General features: G+C 40.8%; 2 protein-coding genes across 2 annotated transcripts; one reads left to right on the top strand and one right to left on the bottom strand.

Annotated features, from left to right (window-relative positions):
* Positions 1-3,676: 3,676 nt before the first annotated feature.
* Positions 3,677-10,070, bottom strand: LOC134656851 (polymerase delta-interacting protein 2). Its single transcript, XM_063512376.1, has 6 exons — positions 9,900-10,070; positions 9,549-9,828; positions 8,060-8,237; positions 7,264-7,427; positions 5,781-5,986; positions 3,677-3,887 (listed from the first exon to the last, which is right to left on the bottom strand). Exons 1-6 carry the CDS (start codon positions 9,986-9,988, stop codon positions 3,773-3,775), a joined length of 1,032 nt encoding a protein of 343 aa, XP_063368446.1. The 5' UTR covers positions 9,989-10,070; the 3' UTR covers positions 3,677-3,772.
* A 1,181-nt stretch (positions 10,071-11,251) lies between these two features.
* On the top strand, positions 11,252-14,088 carry LOC134657041 (short-chain specific acyl-CoA dehydrogenase, mitochondrial). The gene is made up of 5 exons (XM_063512594.1): positions 11,252-11,392; positions 11,505-11,882; positions 12,384-12,799; positions 13,222-13,464; positions 13,893-14,088. Exons 1-5 carry the CDS (start codon positions 11,356-11,358, stop codon positions 14,034-14,036), a joined length of 1,218 nt encoding a protein of 405 aa, XP_063368664.1. The 5' UTR covers positions 11,252-11,355; the 3' UTR covers positions 14,037-14,088.
* The last annotated feature ends 4 nt before the right edge of the window (positions 14,089-14,092 follow it).

Here is a 14,092-nt window from a genome sequence, read left to right as displayed (position 1 = left end):
CCGCTATCGTTAATATGAAAAAAAAACAGCATTATTGTGATATAAATAATTTTAGATACAAAAGTTCTTTTGCCAAAGAAATCTGTCAGGAATCAGAATAAAAGTGCCTTTGTATTTCGTAAGTCGATAGCCGAAGTGTCTATGCAACGGAAGTACAGTCACCATCAGATATATCGGAGCGGCCAAGGTGCTCACAAATATCTGAGCACGCCTCTATTGTCAAGGCCTTAGAGTGCTTGTTCAGATATTGTGAACACCTTGGCCGCTCCGATATATCTGATGGCGTGATGGCGACTGTACACGCAGTCGTTGATCTAAAATACAAGACATTGTAGGTTAACTACCCTAAAGCACCAGTCATTGACACCTATTGTTGTAGAAAAGTTGTGCCTTAAAATAGGTTGAAGGTGTCAACCATTGGAGGGGTGCGGACAATACGGGTTATTCCCACTAGTTACCACCAAGTTGTTACCAGTGGTAACTACTGGGATTTTTTTCCCACGTTTTACCACTTGACTGGTAACTACTGGGAAAAATTATTCCCAGTAGTCTCTACATTTATACTATACTATTTATACTGTTTTTATTAGTATTTAACTCTTAACAAAATTTTGGTGGTAACTACTGGGAATGAAAATTCCCTGTAGTTACCACCAAACTCGTTATTTTTTTCCAGTAGTTACCAGTGGTAAAAAAATCCCAGTAGTTACCACTGGTAACAACTTGGTGGTAACTAGTGGGAATAACCCGACAAATACGGTTAGTTAACCCGCATTTTGTTTATGTTCTAATTGAAAATACCTTATTTTCGCCTTTGTTGACTGCGAGGGTTATGATTGAAATTGTCTAAGGCGCAAAAAATGTGAAGGTAACATACAGTCTTCTCAATTCTGTAGGTTTGGCCTTAGGCACTTTATTACTATTAATTTATTTGTTTTGGCAGGAGCGTACTGTACAGCTTAAAATGTTTAGTGCAATGTAAAATGTATACTTCCATTTAACTAGTTAATTACCGAGTCATTAAAACCTCTTAGAAATATTTGCGATCTTTTATTTCTATATCAAGGGCAATTCAATATGAATAATAATAAAACGTTCACAATACTGTAATTTTAATAAAGATCTATCCATTTATTTAAAAAAATGACTAAAGAATTTCAAGTGGAACAAACAAGGCGATGCAGTATAGGTTCATAAATACTATAATTAAATTATAATATAAATACAACTATTTCGGACAGCGACATACTACCTTTCCTAAATATATGGCTAGAATGTTAATATCGTCTATTCGATAACAGTTAGAATCAACTGATGTCCATAAAATAACGGGTTTTGAGGTTAAGGACCACTGAGAAACGAAATTCAAAATAGAAATGTTAAACTAGATATTAGATTATCCGCTTATATGTATGAGGGTAAATCCACGGTGACTCACGTTACTTTGTAGTCACTATTCCTAACAATCATGTCGTATATTTGAGATCAAGAGCTTTCTACGTCGAAAACTTGATAATAATATCACAGAGTACATTACTGCGAATCATTTATCGAAGTACTTTTTCTCCATCAAATTATAAAAATTGGAGAAAAGTGGAAAATAACTCCATGACTCACGTTACAAGAAATGGACACGGAGTTTTACGCCTTTTGTGTTTATTGATTTCCCTTTGATTATTGAATGAATTAGTTTTAACAAAATAACAAAACAATGACATAAATATGCAAGCTTCTTTAATAGTTAACCAAATAAAATCAAAGATACACCCTTATTTAAATAAAATATAAAACCTTACGAACTCACGTTACAGCGATTTCGTGAATCACGTTACTTGCGACTACCTAGAATATTTTGATATTTTTTATCATTTCTAGCAAACAAATAGCATATTTTTTACTTATTATTATTAGAATTAGAACTTTTCTGATACGTTATTTAGCTCTACCCAAAGCTTGGCGATTAATTAACATCGAAGATGAGGATGCAATTGAACTATCTAAGGCTCTTGCTTATTCAGCTTTTTTCTTTGATCTATATGTTTTTCAACTCTTTTTCTGTTTTTTTCTCTTTCATCCTTTATAAATTGGTTTTTCTTTTTTTGAGTCATGTTATCTAGCAACTTCTTCTTTTGCCTGATTTTTTGGCGGCAAGCCTATGTTTTTTCTTATACTCTTCGTACTTTCCGTCGTCTTTCAGCTTCTGTCTTCTTCTTTTTGCCCTTTCTGCCGCTGATAGAGGCATTGTAGCTACAAAATACATTCAAATATTTAGTTACTCGCTTTACAGTTGCAACAACGCGATTCACTGTGACTCACGTTACAAGTATCTCAAGTCATGTATTTCTATAAAATAACACTTATGCGGAGAAATAAACCGCGAGAATGACACCATCTAAGCCCAATCATACACATAGTTCAATATAAGTTCGTTTGTCCAAAACTTCAGTACAGTAAATGAAAAATATTGTTTTTTACGTTACTCACGTTACTCAACGACATGCAATTTTCATTCACCTCTTACATATTTTTCTTTCAACTTATGATAATTGTAATCAAAGTAACGCGTGAATAATTTAATAGACAACAGATAAATAAAGGTTACTTACCTCTTCTTTGCGTAAAAATCAATTAAAGTCGTAATATTTATAATCACTTATTTTACGTTCGTAGTTGATTCCGCAAGCAGCACTTACAATGTCGGAAATTATGACAACCGTTGACTTATTATTGACTTAAGGTTATAAAATTTGTTCTGCTACCCTCATTTGATTATTCTACATTCAAACACATTCTAAATTCAATAGTTTATTTTTTCGTTGTCATGTCCGAGTTACGCGGAAAGACCCATGAGGTAACTTGATATAAAATCTCCATCATTGAGGCACCGGTTCCACCAGCGGGGAATAGCTATTTGCAGTTTTCTTGCACAAAAAACGTACATATGGAAGAAAAATTCTGTACGGAACTTTTTTCTAAAAGAAAACATAGATTTTATTGTCACTCTCTAGTCGTCGGCGGTGGGACAGAGGCAGAGATATTAGCTAATGTATGACACACATCCTTTTCTATTTCAATTGCTTTTCTATATCGTCTTATAATCCTTAATACATATTAACAAGTTCAAGGATTTGAATAGAACAATGTGGTCCTTCGAACTAGAGCCATTACAGTTTTAAATTATTTTTATAAAATTTACAGAACTTAAACTGAATAGTGTTTCAAGTTTTAGTTTAGTTTTATTTTTATTAGGTGCATTTTAAAGGTGTTTTGAAGTTCGTTTTTCAGCTTAGTAGTTACAAGTAGTCACAATTCTAAAATGGTGATATTATACAATCACAATTACGATGTTATTGCTGTTCCTATTTAGATAGAGATTTAGGAAGCAGAAGTCTAAACAATTGGTATGATCTTTTCAGATATTACATTGTGACAAATGATAATAAATTTTATGCTATCACAGAGTATTTATTGTAAGTATAACTTAATCTCAAACTACAATTTCAATTGCCCATAGAAACTTAAGTTATTAGCATAATTATAGTTTCATTAATTACTGCTAGATATCAAGTGTCACCAAAAATAATAATATCAACAAATTATACGGTCTATGGTGAATATTATTCGTTATTTTAGTTTGATTTCAACGCGACTAGTCTGATAAAAAAACAATAATAGCTAATAAAACTAAATAACGTTTAGTTCTGCTTCCCTCGTCGCCAACTAAAGACCGCCCCGTGAGTTTCCTCGTCGCCAACTAAATAGGCGTGTGACGTCACGCGGAGGGCGCGGGCGGCGCGGGCGCATCGTCGGGTTTGCTCTCGAGGGAGAATGGCGGGATGCGGCAGTCGAACGTGTAGCCGTCCTCGCGCTCCATACGAAACGTTCCCCTGCACGAAAAAAAAACAATATTTAGTGGTCGTTGTACAATCAATAGGGAGTATTACTGCAATGTTTTGCCGCGAGTGCAGCACTATTGACTTAAGTATACCATAGAGTAACTTATACATACTACAGTATAAACTTGGTACACCTTAAACTGTTTTTTGACAATTTTCCCAGACAATCAAATATGACATTGATACATCAAGGCGGTTGTTTACAAAGGGCCTACCGGGAAACGCGAAATCGAAACTCAGCTATCTGCCTCTTTATCGCTCGAATACCCAAAAGTGACAGAGAGGTTAGATAACAAAATGTCGACTCTCTCGTTTGCGGTAGATCTTTAGATTGTCACTTATTGTAGGAGTGGCGCCCCCTACGCAGACTTTCGCGTAATATTCCCTATTGTAAAAATATGGGTGAATACAACTTACTCAAAAACATATTTTTGAGTATGATGAGTGTACCCATGTTTTTACACTTGACAGTACACCGAGCTGCAAAGGCAACTGCGCAAGTCATGCGGTATGCCAGTGATCGGGGATTTCTATGCCACACCGCGGGATATCAAGTCGAAATGGTAATATGGATACGCCACTTGGCCCGCGATAGGAACAAAACTGTTCGAAAAGTAAACGCTATTTCGGTGTTGGTAATTCGTTTATAAAATAAAGGACTAAAAAACATGGGTCTCGACTCGGTCGTTGAAAGGCAATGCAAAACTGATAAGGTAATGCGAGCTTAGTGGTTTTATTGATATATTCAATGCATGATTAATTGATTAACAGTAACATGCCAAAACACTCTCCTATATCGCACACGAATCCCGGATTCCCGCGGCATATCCATACTAGCATAATGATTGAGGTCATTCACCCCAAGTGGCATAGAAATCAGGGATGTTGCGGATGCAGATTTTTTGACATCCGCGGATGCGGATGCGGATGTCAAGATTAGGTACTTAAAAAACGTCAAATATTACATTTTTAGTAATTTTTATTTAAAAAAAAACGAAACTTTTAGTATTTGTACAAGAATATAAGTGCGTTATATTTAATAAACAGTAACTTGACCGACTTTTCTGGATCTAGACTATTCTAGACAAAATTACCTAGCACTTACGCCGCCGCTAAGACGTTTCTGTACCGACTTGTTCGACATCCGCATCCGCATAAGCTCCGCATCGATTTTATGCGGATGCGGATGTTGAAAATAATGCGGAAGTTCCGCGGTTGCGGATGCGGATGTTCGCAACATCCCTGATAGAAATCCCCGATCACTGGGTATCGCCAACATACCACATGTGTCCCGAGGGCGCCTGCAGGCTCACGTGGCTGGAGTACTGGAAGGCGGGCGAGTGGCGGGCCAGCACGGGCTCCTGGCCGACCACGCCGCGGCCCCGCACGGTCTCCAGCGTGCCCGAGAGGGAGAAGATGCGCCAGTGCCGCTCGCGCAGTTGTACCGCCGCTGCGCCGAGGTTCTCTAGCGGTATGACATACCACATGTGTCCCGAGGGCGCCTGCAGGCTCACGTGGCTGGAGTACTGGAAGGCGGGCGAGTGGCGGGCCAGCACGGGCTCCTGGCCGACCACGCCGCGGCCCCGCACGGTCTCCAGCGTGCCCGAGAGGGAGAAGATGCGCCAGTGCCGCTCGCGCAGTTGTACCGCCGCTGCGCCGAGGTTCTCTAGCGGTATGACATACCACATGTGTCCCGAGGGCGCCTGCAGGCTCACGTGGCTGGAGTACTGGAAGGCGGGCGAGTGGCGGGCCAGCACGGGCTCCTGGCCGACCACGCCGCGGCCCCGCACGGTCTCCAGCGTGCCCGAGAGGGAGAAGATGCGCCAGTGCCGCTCGCGCAGTTGTACCGCCGCTGCGCCGAGGTTCTCTAGCGGTATGACATACCACATGTGTCCCGAGGGCGCCTGCAGGCTCACGTGGCTGGAGTACTGGAAGGCGGGCGAGTGGCGGGCCAGCACGGGCTCCTGGCCGACCACGCCGCGGCCCCGCACGGTCTCCAGCGTGCCCGAGAGGGAGAAGATGCGCCAGTGCCGCTCGCGCAGTTGTACCGCCGCTGCGCCGAGGTTCTCTAGTCGGATGCAGTACCGCCACTGAACAAAGATTTATAAATGATTTTTATGTTTTATTCAAAAATCATTTCGTCATCATTAATAGTATATAAAAATTAGTTTAAATTTACTTTAGTATTAAGTTTTAGTTAAGTACATTGCTATGTACCCTAACAGGGTTCATGTGAACACTAGCTGTAAAATGCCCTTTGTAAGACCTTATGTAACACATGATTATAAATGCAATAAATGAATTATGGGCGGACGACGGATGTAATATACGTCAAAATCATGTCAAACGATATACGAAATTGGTTTAAATAAGACAACATGATTTTGACGTATATTGCATCCGTCGTCCGCCCATTAGTCATCATCTTCCTCGCGTTGTCCCGGCATTTTGCCACGGCCTTGGGTCCGCTTGGCAACTAATCCCAGTAATTGGCGTGGGCACTAGTTTTTACGGAAGCGACTGCCTGAAACTTATTTCATATGGAGGATAAATAACTATCTATCACTTAACCAGCGCAGATCTTCGCTACAGGCATCTTAGAAAATAAGGTGCCAATTTCGTTAAACTACACGGCTTTGTCGACAAAACGGCCATGTTAGCACGAGAGCTCCGAAGGTTACCCACAGAACATAGACCTGCGGTCGACGACCGAGTGTAAGAGCGCATAAACCATACTACAGTCCTAGCATGAGCGGTATTGTGTGCAATTTCGAACTGAAGGAAGCGTAATACCTCGGTCATGAGGACGCTCAGATCGTGCGCCCCGTGGCGCTCGGGCCTCGGGTTGTCTGCTGTTTGGTGCCTACAATTCTTCCGAACTAACACAGTGACTACTTACCCAGTAGACAGCGCAGTTCTGGCTCTCGCGGCTGCCCATGTAGAACGGTATGACGGTGACGCGCACGCCCTCTGTCGTCTCGCGGTGGACGTCGCTGACGAGCCAGTGACTACTTACCCAGTAGACAGCGCAGTTCTGGCTCTCGCGGCTGCCCATGTAGAACGGTATGACGGTGACGCGCACGCCCTCTGTCGTCTCGCGGTGGACGTCGCTGACGAGCCAGTGACTACTTACCCAGTAGACAGCGCAGTTCTGGCTCTCGCGGCTGCCCATGTAGAACGGTATGACGGTGACGCGCACGCCCTCTGTCGTCTCGCGGTGGACGTCGCTGACGAGCCAGTGACTACTTACCCAGTAGACAGCGCAGTTCTGGCTCTCGCGGCTGCCCATGTAGAACGGTATGACGGTGACGCGCACGCCCTCTGTCGTCTCGCGGTGGACGCCGCTGACGAGCCAGTGACTACTTACCCAGTAGACAGCGCAGTTCTGGCTCTCGCGGCTGCCCATGTAGAACGGTATGACGGTGACGCGCACGCCCTCTGTCGTCTCGCGGTGGACGTCGCTGAGCTCGAGCCAGGGGTGGTTCTTCTTCTGCCACGCGCGGAGCGTCTCCTGCGCTATGAAGGGTGGGTCTGCGCAAAATCAATATTAAGTAAGTACAGATGTACAAGAAAATGGAAATAAACAGCTCTTTATATGGACGTTTCTTTATGCCATGTTGCATACCGATTAAAAGTGATATCCTAATGTCTCTAATAGCCGAAATAGATCGTAACCGCTTTAATATCGGGCGCAGAGGGCTACGGCCCGTAGTCTGCGCCGGTCCGTCACCGTCAACGCAAGCTCCCGATGGTACGGAGTGAAACGTGTCGAGCGTTTTCGACTTAAAATACGTTAGTGACCCGTTTTTAATATATTTAATAGTTCGTAACAGCGTTTAAAGATCGATTACTTTCACAGTGATTTTTGGTTGCCAGGAACTAATGTAAATGCCTGTCCCTAACAATAGTACAGTCTAGTACTTATCAAGTCTAGGGAGCCCAAAAATCGTAGGATGAAGGATGGCCTGTGGGTACTGCCTCCCTCATGGTCTAGAAATGGTAAATTTCTTAAAGATTTCCACTTACATGCATATAATATAAAAGTTTCAGGGCTATAACCGCAAAAATCGAACTTCGCAAATTGCGGGCAACTTTCTCTGTCACTCTAATTTCACCTTCATTGGAGTAAAAGAGAAAGATCCCCCTCAGGTGTGTCCACTCACCCTTGTCGGGGTTGTGCATGAGGAACTTGTCGAACAGCTCGTGCTGCAGCGGCACGCGCTCCACGGACGAGTAGGGCATGATGTCGTCGTGCGCCACGTAGTCCAGCCCCGGGATGGCGTATAGGCTGCGGGACGACTCCTGGTTGCCTAGGAACGTCACCGCCTCCGTTTGGGCTCGCTACAAAAAGTTTATTTATGTAATCGGGAACACTAAGAATTCAAATCAGTTTTTTGTAATCTATCAGTATCATTATAAAATATCAGACTTGTTTAAGGATCATAGTATATAGTTAACAAATTATGATCTAGAATTTCTGATAAAAACCCCATTTAAATAGAAAGTATAGAAACACAGTCAGTATCATCATCATATCATGAAGTCAAACCATCTTTATCATCATCTTTGACCTGTAGAATAATACTACTCTTAGTGGAGTTCAAACTAATCAGTTCATTATTACATTTAATGTAATTTACCTTGTCCAAATAATCATTTACAAAACTGTATAAGTAATTACATAATTACAAAAATGCAATGTTTATATTTTTCAACTAAAGTATTATTGTTAGATGTCTCAGTTGTCATTGGCAATAAGGAAATATTAGATCTATCTATAAATGGTAGGTGTGGTTGTCTACCAACAATTTTCAATTACGGAATGTGATGTAAGTATGGCTGAAGCAAAAGAAAAACTAATCTACATCTTCAAACATAAAAACAAATGCGATTTCCAATCCTTATTGCTTAGAAAGTCATACAATTCAATTAATCAATAACTAGAACTTAGTCCAATAGTTACATCTTGAAAATAACCCAATCAAAAACATATCAAAGCATCACAACATTAAAAAATATATCAGTAAAAAAACAGTTAAACTGCATAATCACACAACAATAAGCACCTTGGTTAACAATTGTTATTCAAACATTTATAATAATCCACTTTTGATTGGTACCTTTTTTTTCCACTCGGGTCTCATGTCGTAGGTTGTTTGCAGAGCCAAAAATTAACATTTTAATATCATAATTTAAGCCAAACACCAATATATTGTACTCCCATAGACACACCCATAGATTGATTTTATGTATATAAGAAAAGCAATATACATGTCTATTACACTTACACCTATAAATAGCAGATAATTTTTCAGAAAAATAAATAAATAAATTTCAGAATAGAAATATAACACAAATATTAAGCTATATATAACTAGTAATGGGATTACTTTGAAAAAGCAAATATTAAAATTAGTTCCATATTAGTTCTATGGCATAAAATACTATATGGTACTAGCTGTAAATTAAAGTGGTATGAACTATAGCCAGTCCTGTTTCCGAGCTCTGATTATGATAACAAGAGTCGGGATTTTTCTTTTTCAAAGTATGATGCTGATGATATCAATATGGGGATGGGGACTTAATTGAACAGAACGGCAACCAGTACAAGCCATGCTTAATAATACAGATAAAATTTGTATAAACACTTACTATGTAAGGTGCATCCCTAGTATCTATCAGCACCTGGTAAAAGGTGTGAGTTCTGCCCTTGACCTCCTTGCCTACGTTAGAGAGCGTGTCCCCGGAGGCTTCTCCGGGGCCCGAGGTCTCAGGGTTCTCCTTCTTATTAGATGCATCTCTATCATACACTCTCGCCAGCCAAGGGAACAGAATCACTCCCCTATACCCGAAAACCTTGTGTAGAATTAACTGCCCGGTGTCATATTTGCCAGAAGTCTTCGGAGCTTCGAGTTTTCCGACTTCCGCCAATCTAAAAATTTAAATTAAGAGGTTATGTACGTAATCTTTTGATGCACACAAATGAGAAGGTACAAGGCTTACCTAGTGTAATGAGCTACTTGGTTAACTAAAATTCTAGAAACGGTTAATCTTAATGGATTTGTTGGCACAAATCTCAATAATATCTCCATTTTATCATTGTAAATAGTTATTTTTTTCGTGTTATCGAGATGTTTTTGTTTGACAAATAGCTGACAGACATAAGTGAATGTTGCCTACGATAGAAATTATTAAAATTATCCGTCACATTGTTGTTTTTTAGGGTTCCGTAGCCAAATGGCATAAAACGGAACCCTTATAGATTCGTCATGTCTGTCTGTCTGTCTGTCCGTCTGTCCGTCTGTCTGTCCGTCCGTATGTCACAGCCACTTTTCTCCGAAACTATAAGAACTATACTGTTGAAACTTGGTAAGTAGATGTATTCTGTGAACCGCATTAAGATTCTCATACAAAAATAGAAAAAAAACAATAAATTTTGGGGGTACCCCATACTTCGAACTGAAACTCAAAAAAATTTTTTTCATCAAACCAATACGTGTGGGGTATCTATGGATAGGTCTTCAAAAATGATATTGAGGTTTCTAATATCATTTTTTTCTAAACTGAATAGTTTGCGCGAGAGACACTTCCAAAGTGGTAAAATGTGTGCCCCCCCCCCCCCCTGTAACTTCTAAAATAAGAGAATGATAAAACTAAAAAAAATATATGATGTGTAATGTAAACATGTAAACTTCCACCGAAAATTGGTTTGAACGAGATCTAGTAAGTAGTTTTTTTTTATACGTCATAAATCGCCTAAATACGGAACCCTTCATGGGCGAGTCCGACTCGCACTTGGCCGCTTTTTTTTTTATTTAATACGGAACCCTTCATGGACGAGTCCGACTCGCACTTAGCCGCTTTTTTTTGGATTTTATGGCCTGGTTACGAGATCTATTGACTTAATTTTCATGTAGCTGTACTAAATTTTGACGATAAAACTTTTTATAAATAAAAAGATTCAAATATAAAATATTTTAAATTCAGTCTTTAAATTTAATCGATTATGAATCGATTGCAATAATAAAAAGTTGACAAACTTATATCTATGTGACAAACAAATGGCAACCTTGAGCCCAAGCTGTCAATCGAATTTAAAGTGGAGTCCAGACGAGACAATTTTTCGCCAATGATGAAATTGTCCGATCGAATCAGGCCGTGCGGACGCAAACGCCAATTCCCCGATCAAATCAGCAGGTGCGGACACAAAAATGCCAATTTTCGAAGTTAGTTTCTATGGAATGCAAATTAGTGATTAAATTGTGTACGTGTGGACGCTAGATGAGATTGGCGCCAATTATTTTCCTGATCAAATCGGTCGATTTGCCCAGCTCGTCTGGACTCTACTTAATACTTTCGATTGACAGCTTTGAAGAGTTCAAAGTGCTTTTTATCATTGTTTTGTTTTCGTTAACTTTTAGTTAAATTACGTAGCATTTAATTTTATTAATTAGTGATCATGTTGAGTGTTCTGGCTAAATCTGTTCCGGCATTAGGTAAGTTACCAAAGTTATGCTACCCTCGTAGTGGTACTAAAAACAATTTAATGCTCGTAGTATTTCGTGGTCATAAATATTGTTTTTATGTAATCCTAGTTTTAATTTGCAGCTCCTATCCGTAATTCAAGATGCATAGCTTCACTGTCAGCTCTGTCCGACACATACCAAATGCTCCAGAAGACGTGCCGGGACTTTGCGGAGGGGGAACTTAAACCCAACGCAGCTAAATATGATCGGGAGCATTTGTACCCTGGGGATGCAATCAAGAAGATGGGTGACTTAGGTCTCATGGCCATTGCAACGCCTGAAGAGCTTGGTGGGGCAGGGTTGGACTACCTGGCGTATGCTATAGCGCTGGAAGAGATATCCCGAGGGTGTGCGTCGGCGGGCGTCATCATGTCGGTCAATAATTCCTTATATCTGGGGCCCGTGTTGCACTTTGGCAATGACAAGCAGAAGCAGGAGTTTGTAACCCCATTCTGCACTGGTAAATGATACTTTCATTATCCACATTTAATGACTACAACAGGGATGTAACGGATGTGGTTTTATCGGAACCGAAAGCGGAACCAGATGTTTTAAATTTAGTTTATCGGAACCAGAAACGGAATCGGAACCGGAACCAGAACCGGAGCCTGAGTCAGTACTATCAGTAGGTATACATTACACAACACAACACATACGAATACGTACTTTAAATTCAAAAACACGGATAAACCAGAACATCTAATTACTGCAGCACGTGGCAAGCGGGACTATGAGCGAATGACTGGTATAAATCTGTTTGTTTTTGATGTACACCGCTCATGTCCCGCTGCCGCACTAAGCATTGACATCCGATATAACTTCCGTTTCAAAAGTAACGGAACCGGAACAGAAACGGATGTGTAATACCAAACGGAAGTTCCGACTTAACGGAAACGGAGCTCCGTAACATCCCTGCTTTACAATGGGATATTTTATTTTTTATTTCTTTTTTTTTATCTAGGTGACCCTGTAGGCTGTTTTGCTCTATCAGAGCCAGGAAATGGCTCTGATGCTGGTGCAGCATCAACAATGGCCAAAGATGGTGGAGACAAATGGGTCTTAAACGGAACCAAATGCTGGATAACCAATGGATACGAGAGCAAAGCCTCAGTTGTGTTCGCTACCACAGACAAGAGTCTAAAACACAAGGGGATCTCCGCATTTTTAGTACCAAAGCCTACCAAGGGCTTAGATTTAGGGAAGAAGGAAGACAAGTTAGGTATCCGGGGGTCATCAACCTGCTCTTTAATATTTGAGGACTGTGCGATCCCGAAGGAGAATATATTGGGCAAGCCGGGTATGGGATTCAAGATTGCCATGATGACTTTGGATGCTGGGAGGATTGGTATTGCTTCCCAGGCTTTAGGCATAGCTCAGGTAAATTTTTTATTAACATATATTTATTTTCCGATTGTATATTGGTATAGTCAGATCAAGATAATTCTGCAGCGATTTTTATAGCTCAGATATACATACAAGTATTATTTTAAATGTAAAAGTTTTATGAAATTATAATGTTTAAATAACACTTGCACGTCTGTGGTATAAAAATCGCTGCTGAGTTATCTTGGTCTGTCTGACTCTACTTATTTAATAAATTACTCAACTTAGGAATGACAATAATTAAGATAAAAATGTTATCACAAATCAATAAATAGCTTTATATACCTGACTAGCCTGTAAAGCCCTGTCTCCATATCGCGCGGCAAGCTATCGAACATTGGCTCGCGCGGCTGCTCGATATGGAGACGGGGCTTTTAAGCTTTTAATAAAAGAAATAAATTATTCATTATTTTCAGGCCTCCCTAGACGTGGCCATAGAATACGCATCAAAACGCATGGCATTCGGCAAGCCTATAATGAAGCTGCAAGCCATCCAAAGCAAGCTGTCCGACATGGCGGTCCAGCTCGAGTCCGCGAGGCTGCTTACGTGGCGCGCGGCGTGGCTGAAGGACAACAAGATGCCGTTCACTAAGGAGGCCGCCATGGCTAAACTTGCGGCATCGGAGGCTGCGACATTCTTGGCGCATCAGTGCATCCAGGTACACAATATGACAAAAAAATGTAGCTCGGTCCCGTACCCAGTTGACAACCGGCCTGAATGAGAATGCGTTGCTAGCGCGTTCATGATCCGCTCAAGCTTTGCACATCATACTATGAAACGGTAGCTATGGACTCTAGCTCATATTAGCAGCGGCACATTTGCCAGATCTAAGCATACCTTTATGGCGGCAAAGTTTACAAACTTAGGATGAGTTGTGTATTGAAATAGGCTATTGCTATAGGCGCAACTAGGGTTTGCAATCCGGATCCGAAATGTATGAAATTATCCGGATCTGCGGATATTCCCATACATTTCGGATCCATCGTGCAAACCCTAGGCGCAACCATTTCAATTCCCGACTCGTCGCAGGACTCATTTTATTAATGATTGGTACACAATGATTTAAAAATACTTATATTGTTTCAGATCCTTGGTGGCATGGGATATGTATCAGATATGCCCGCAGAGCGACATTACAGAGATGCCAGAATTACCGAAATATACGAAGGAACATCTGAAATACAGAGGCTCGTTATAGCTGGGCAGCTCATCAAAGAGTATGGCCTTTGAACTATCCTACCTCAAAACAATAGTCATAGAAATATGGTGAAGTCCATGACGTCATA

The sequence above is a fragment of the Cydia amplana genome, chromosome 19, assembly GCF_948474715.1.
Source record: "Cydia amplana chromosome 19, ilCydAmpl1.1, whole genome shotgun sequence".
Classification (NCBI taxonomy): domain Eukaryota; kingdom Metazoa; phylum Arthropoda; class Insecta; order Lepidoptera; family Tortricidae; genus Cydia; species Cydia amplana.
This window is presented reverse-complemented; position numbering and strand designations above follow the sequence as displayed.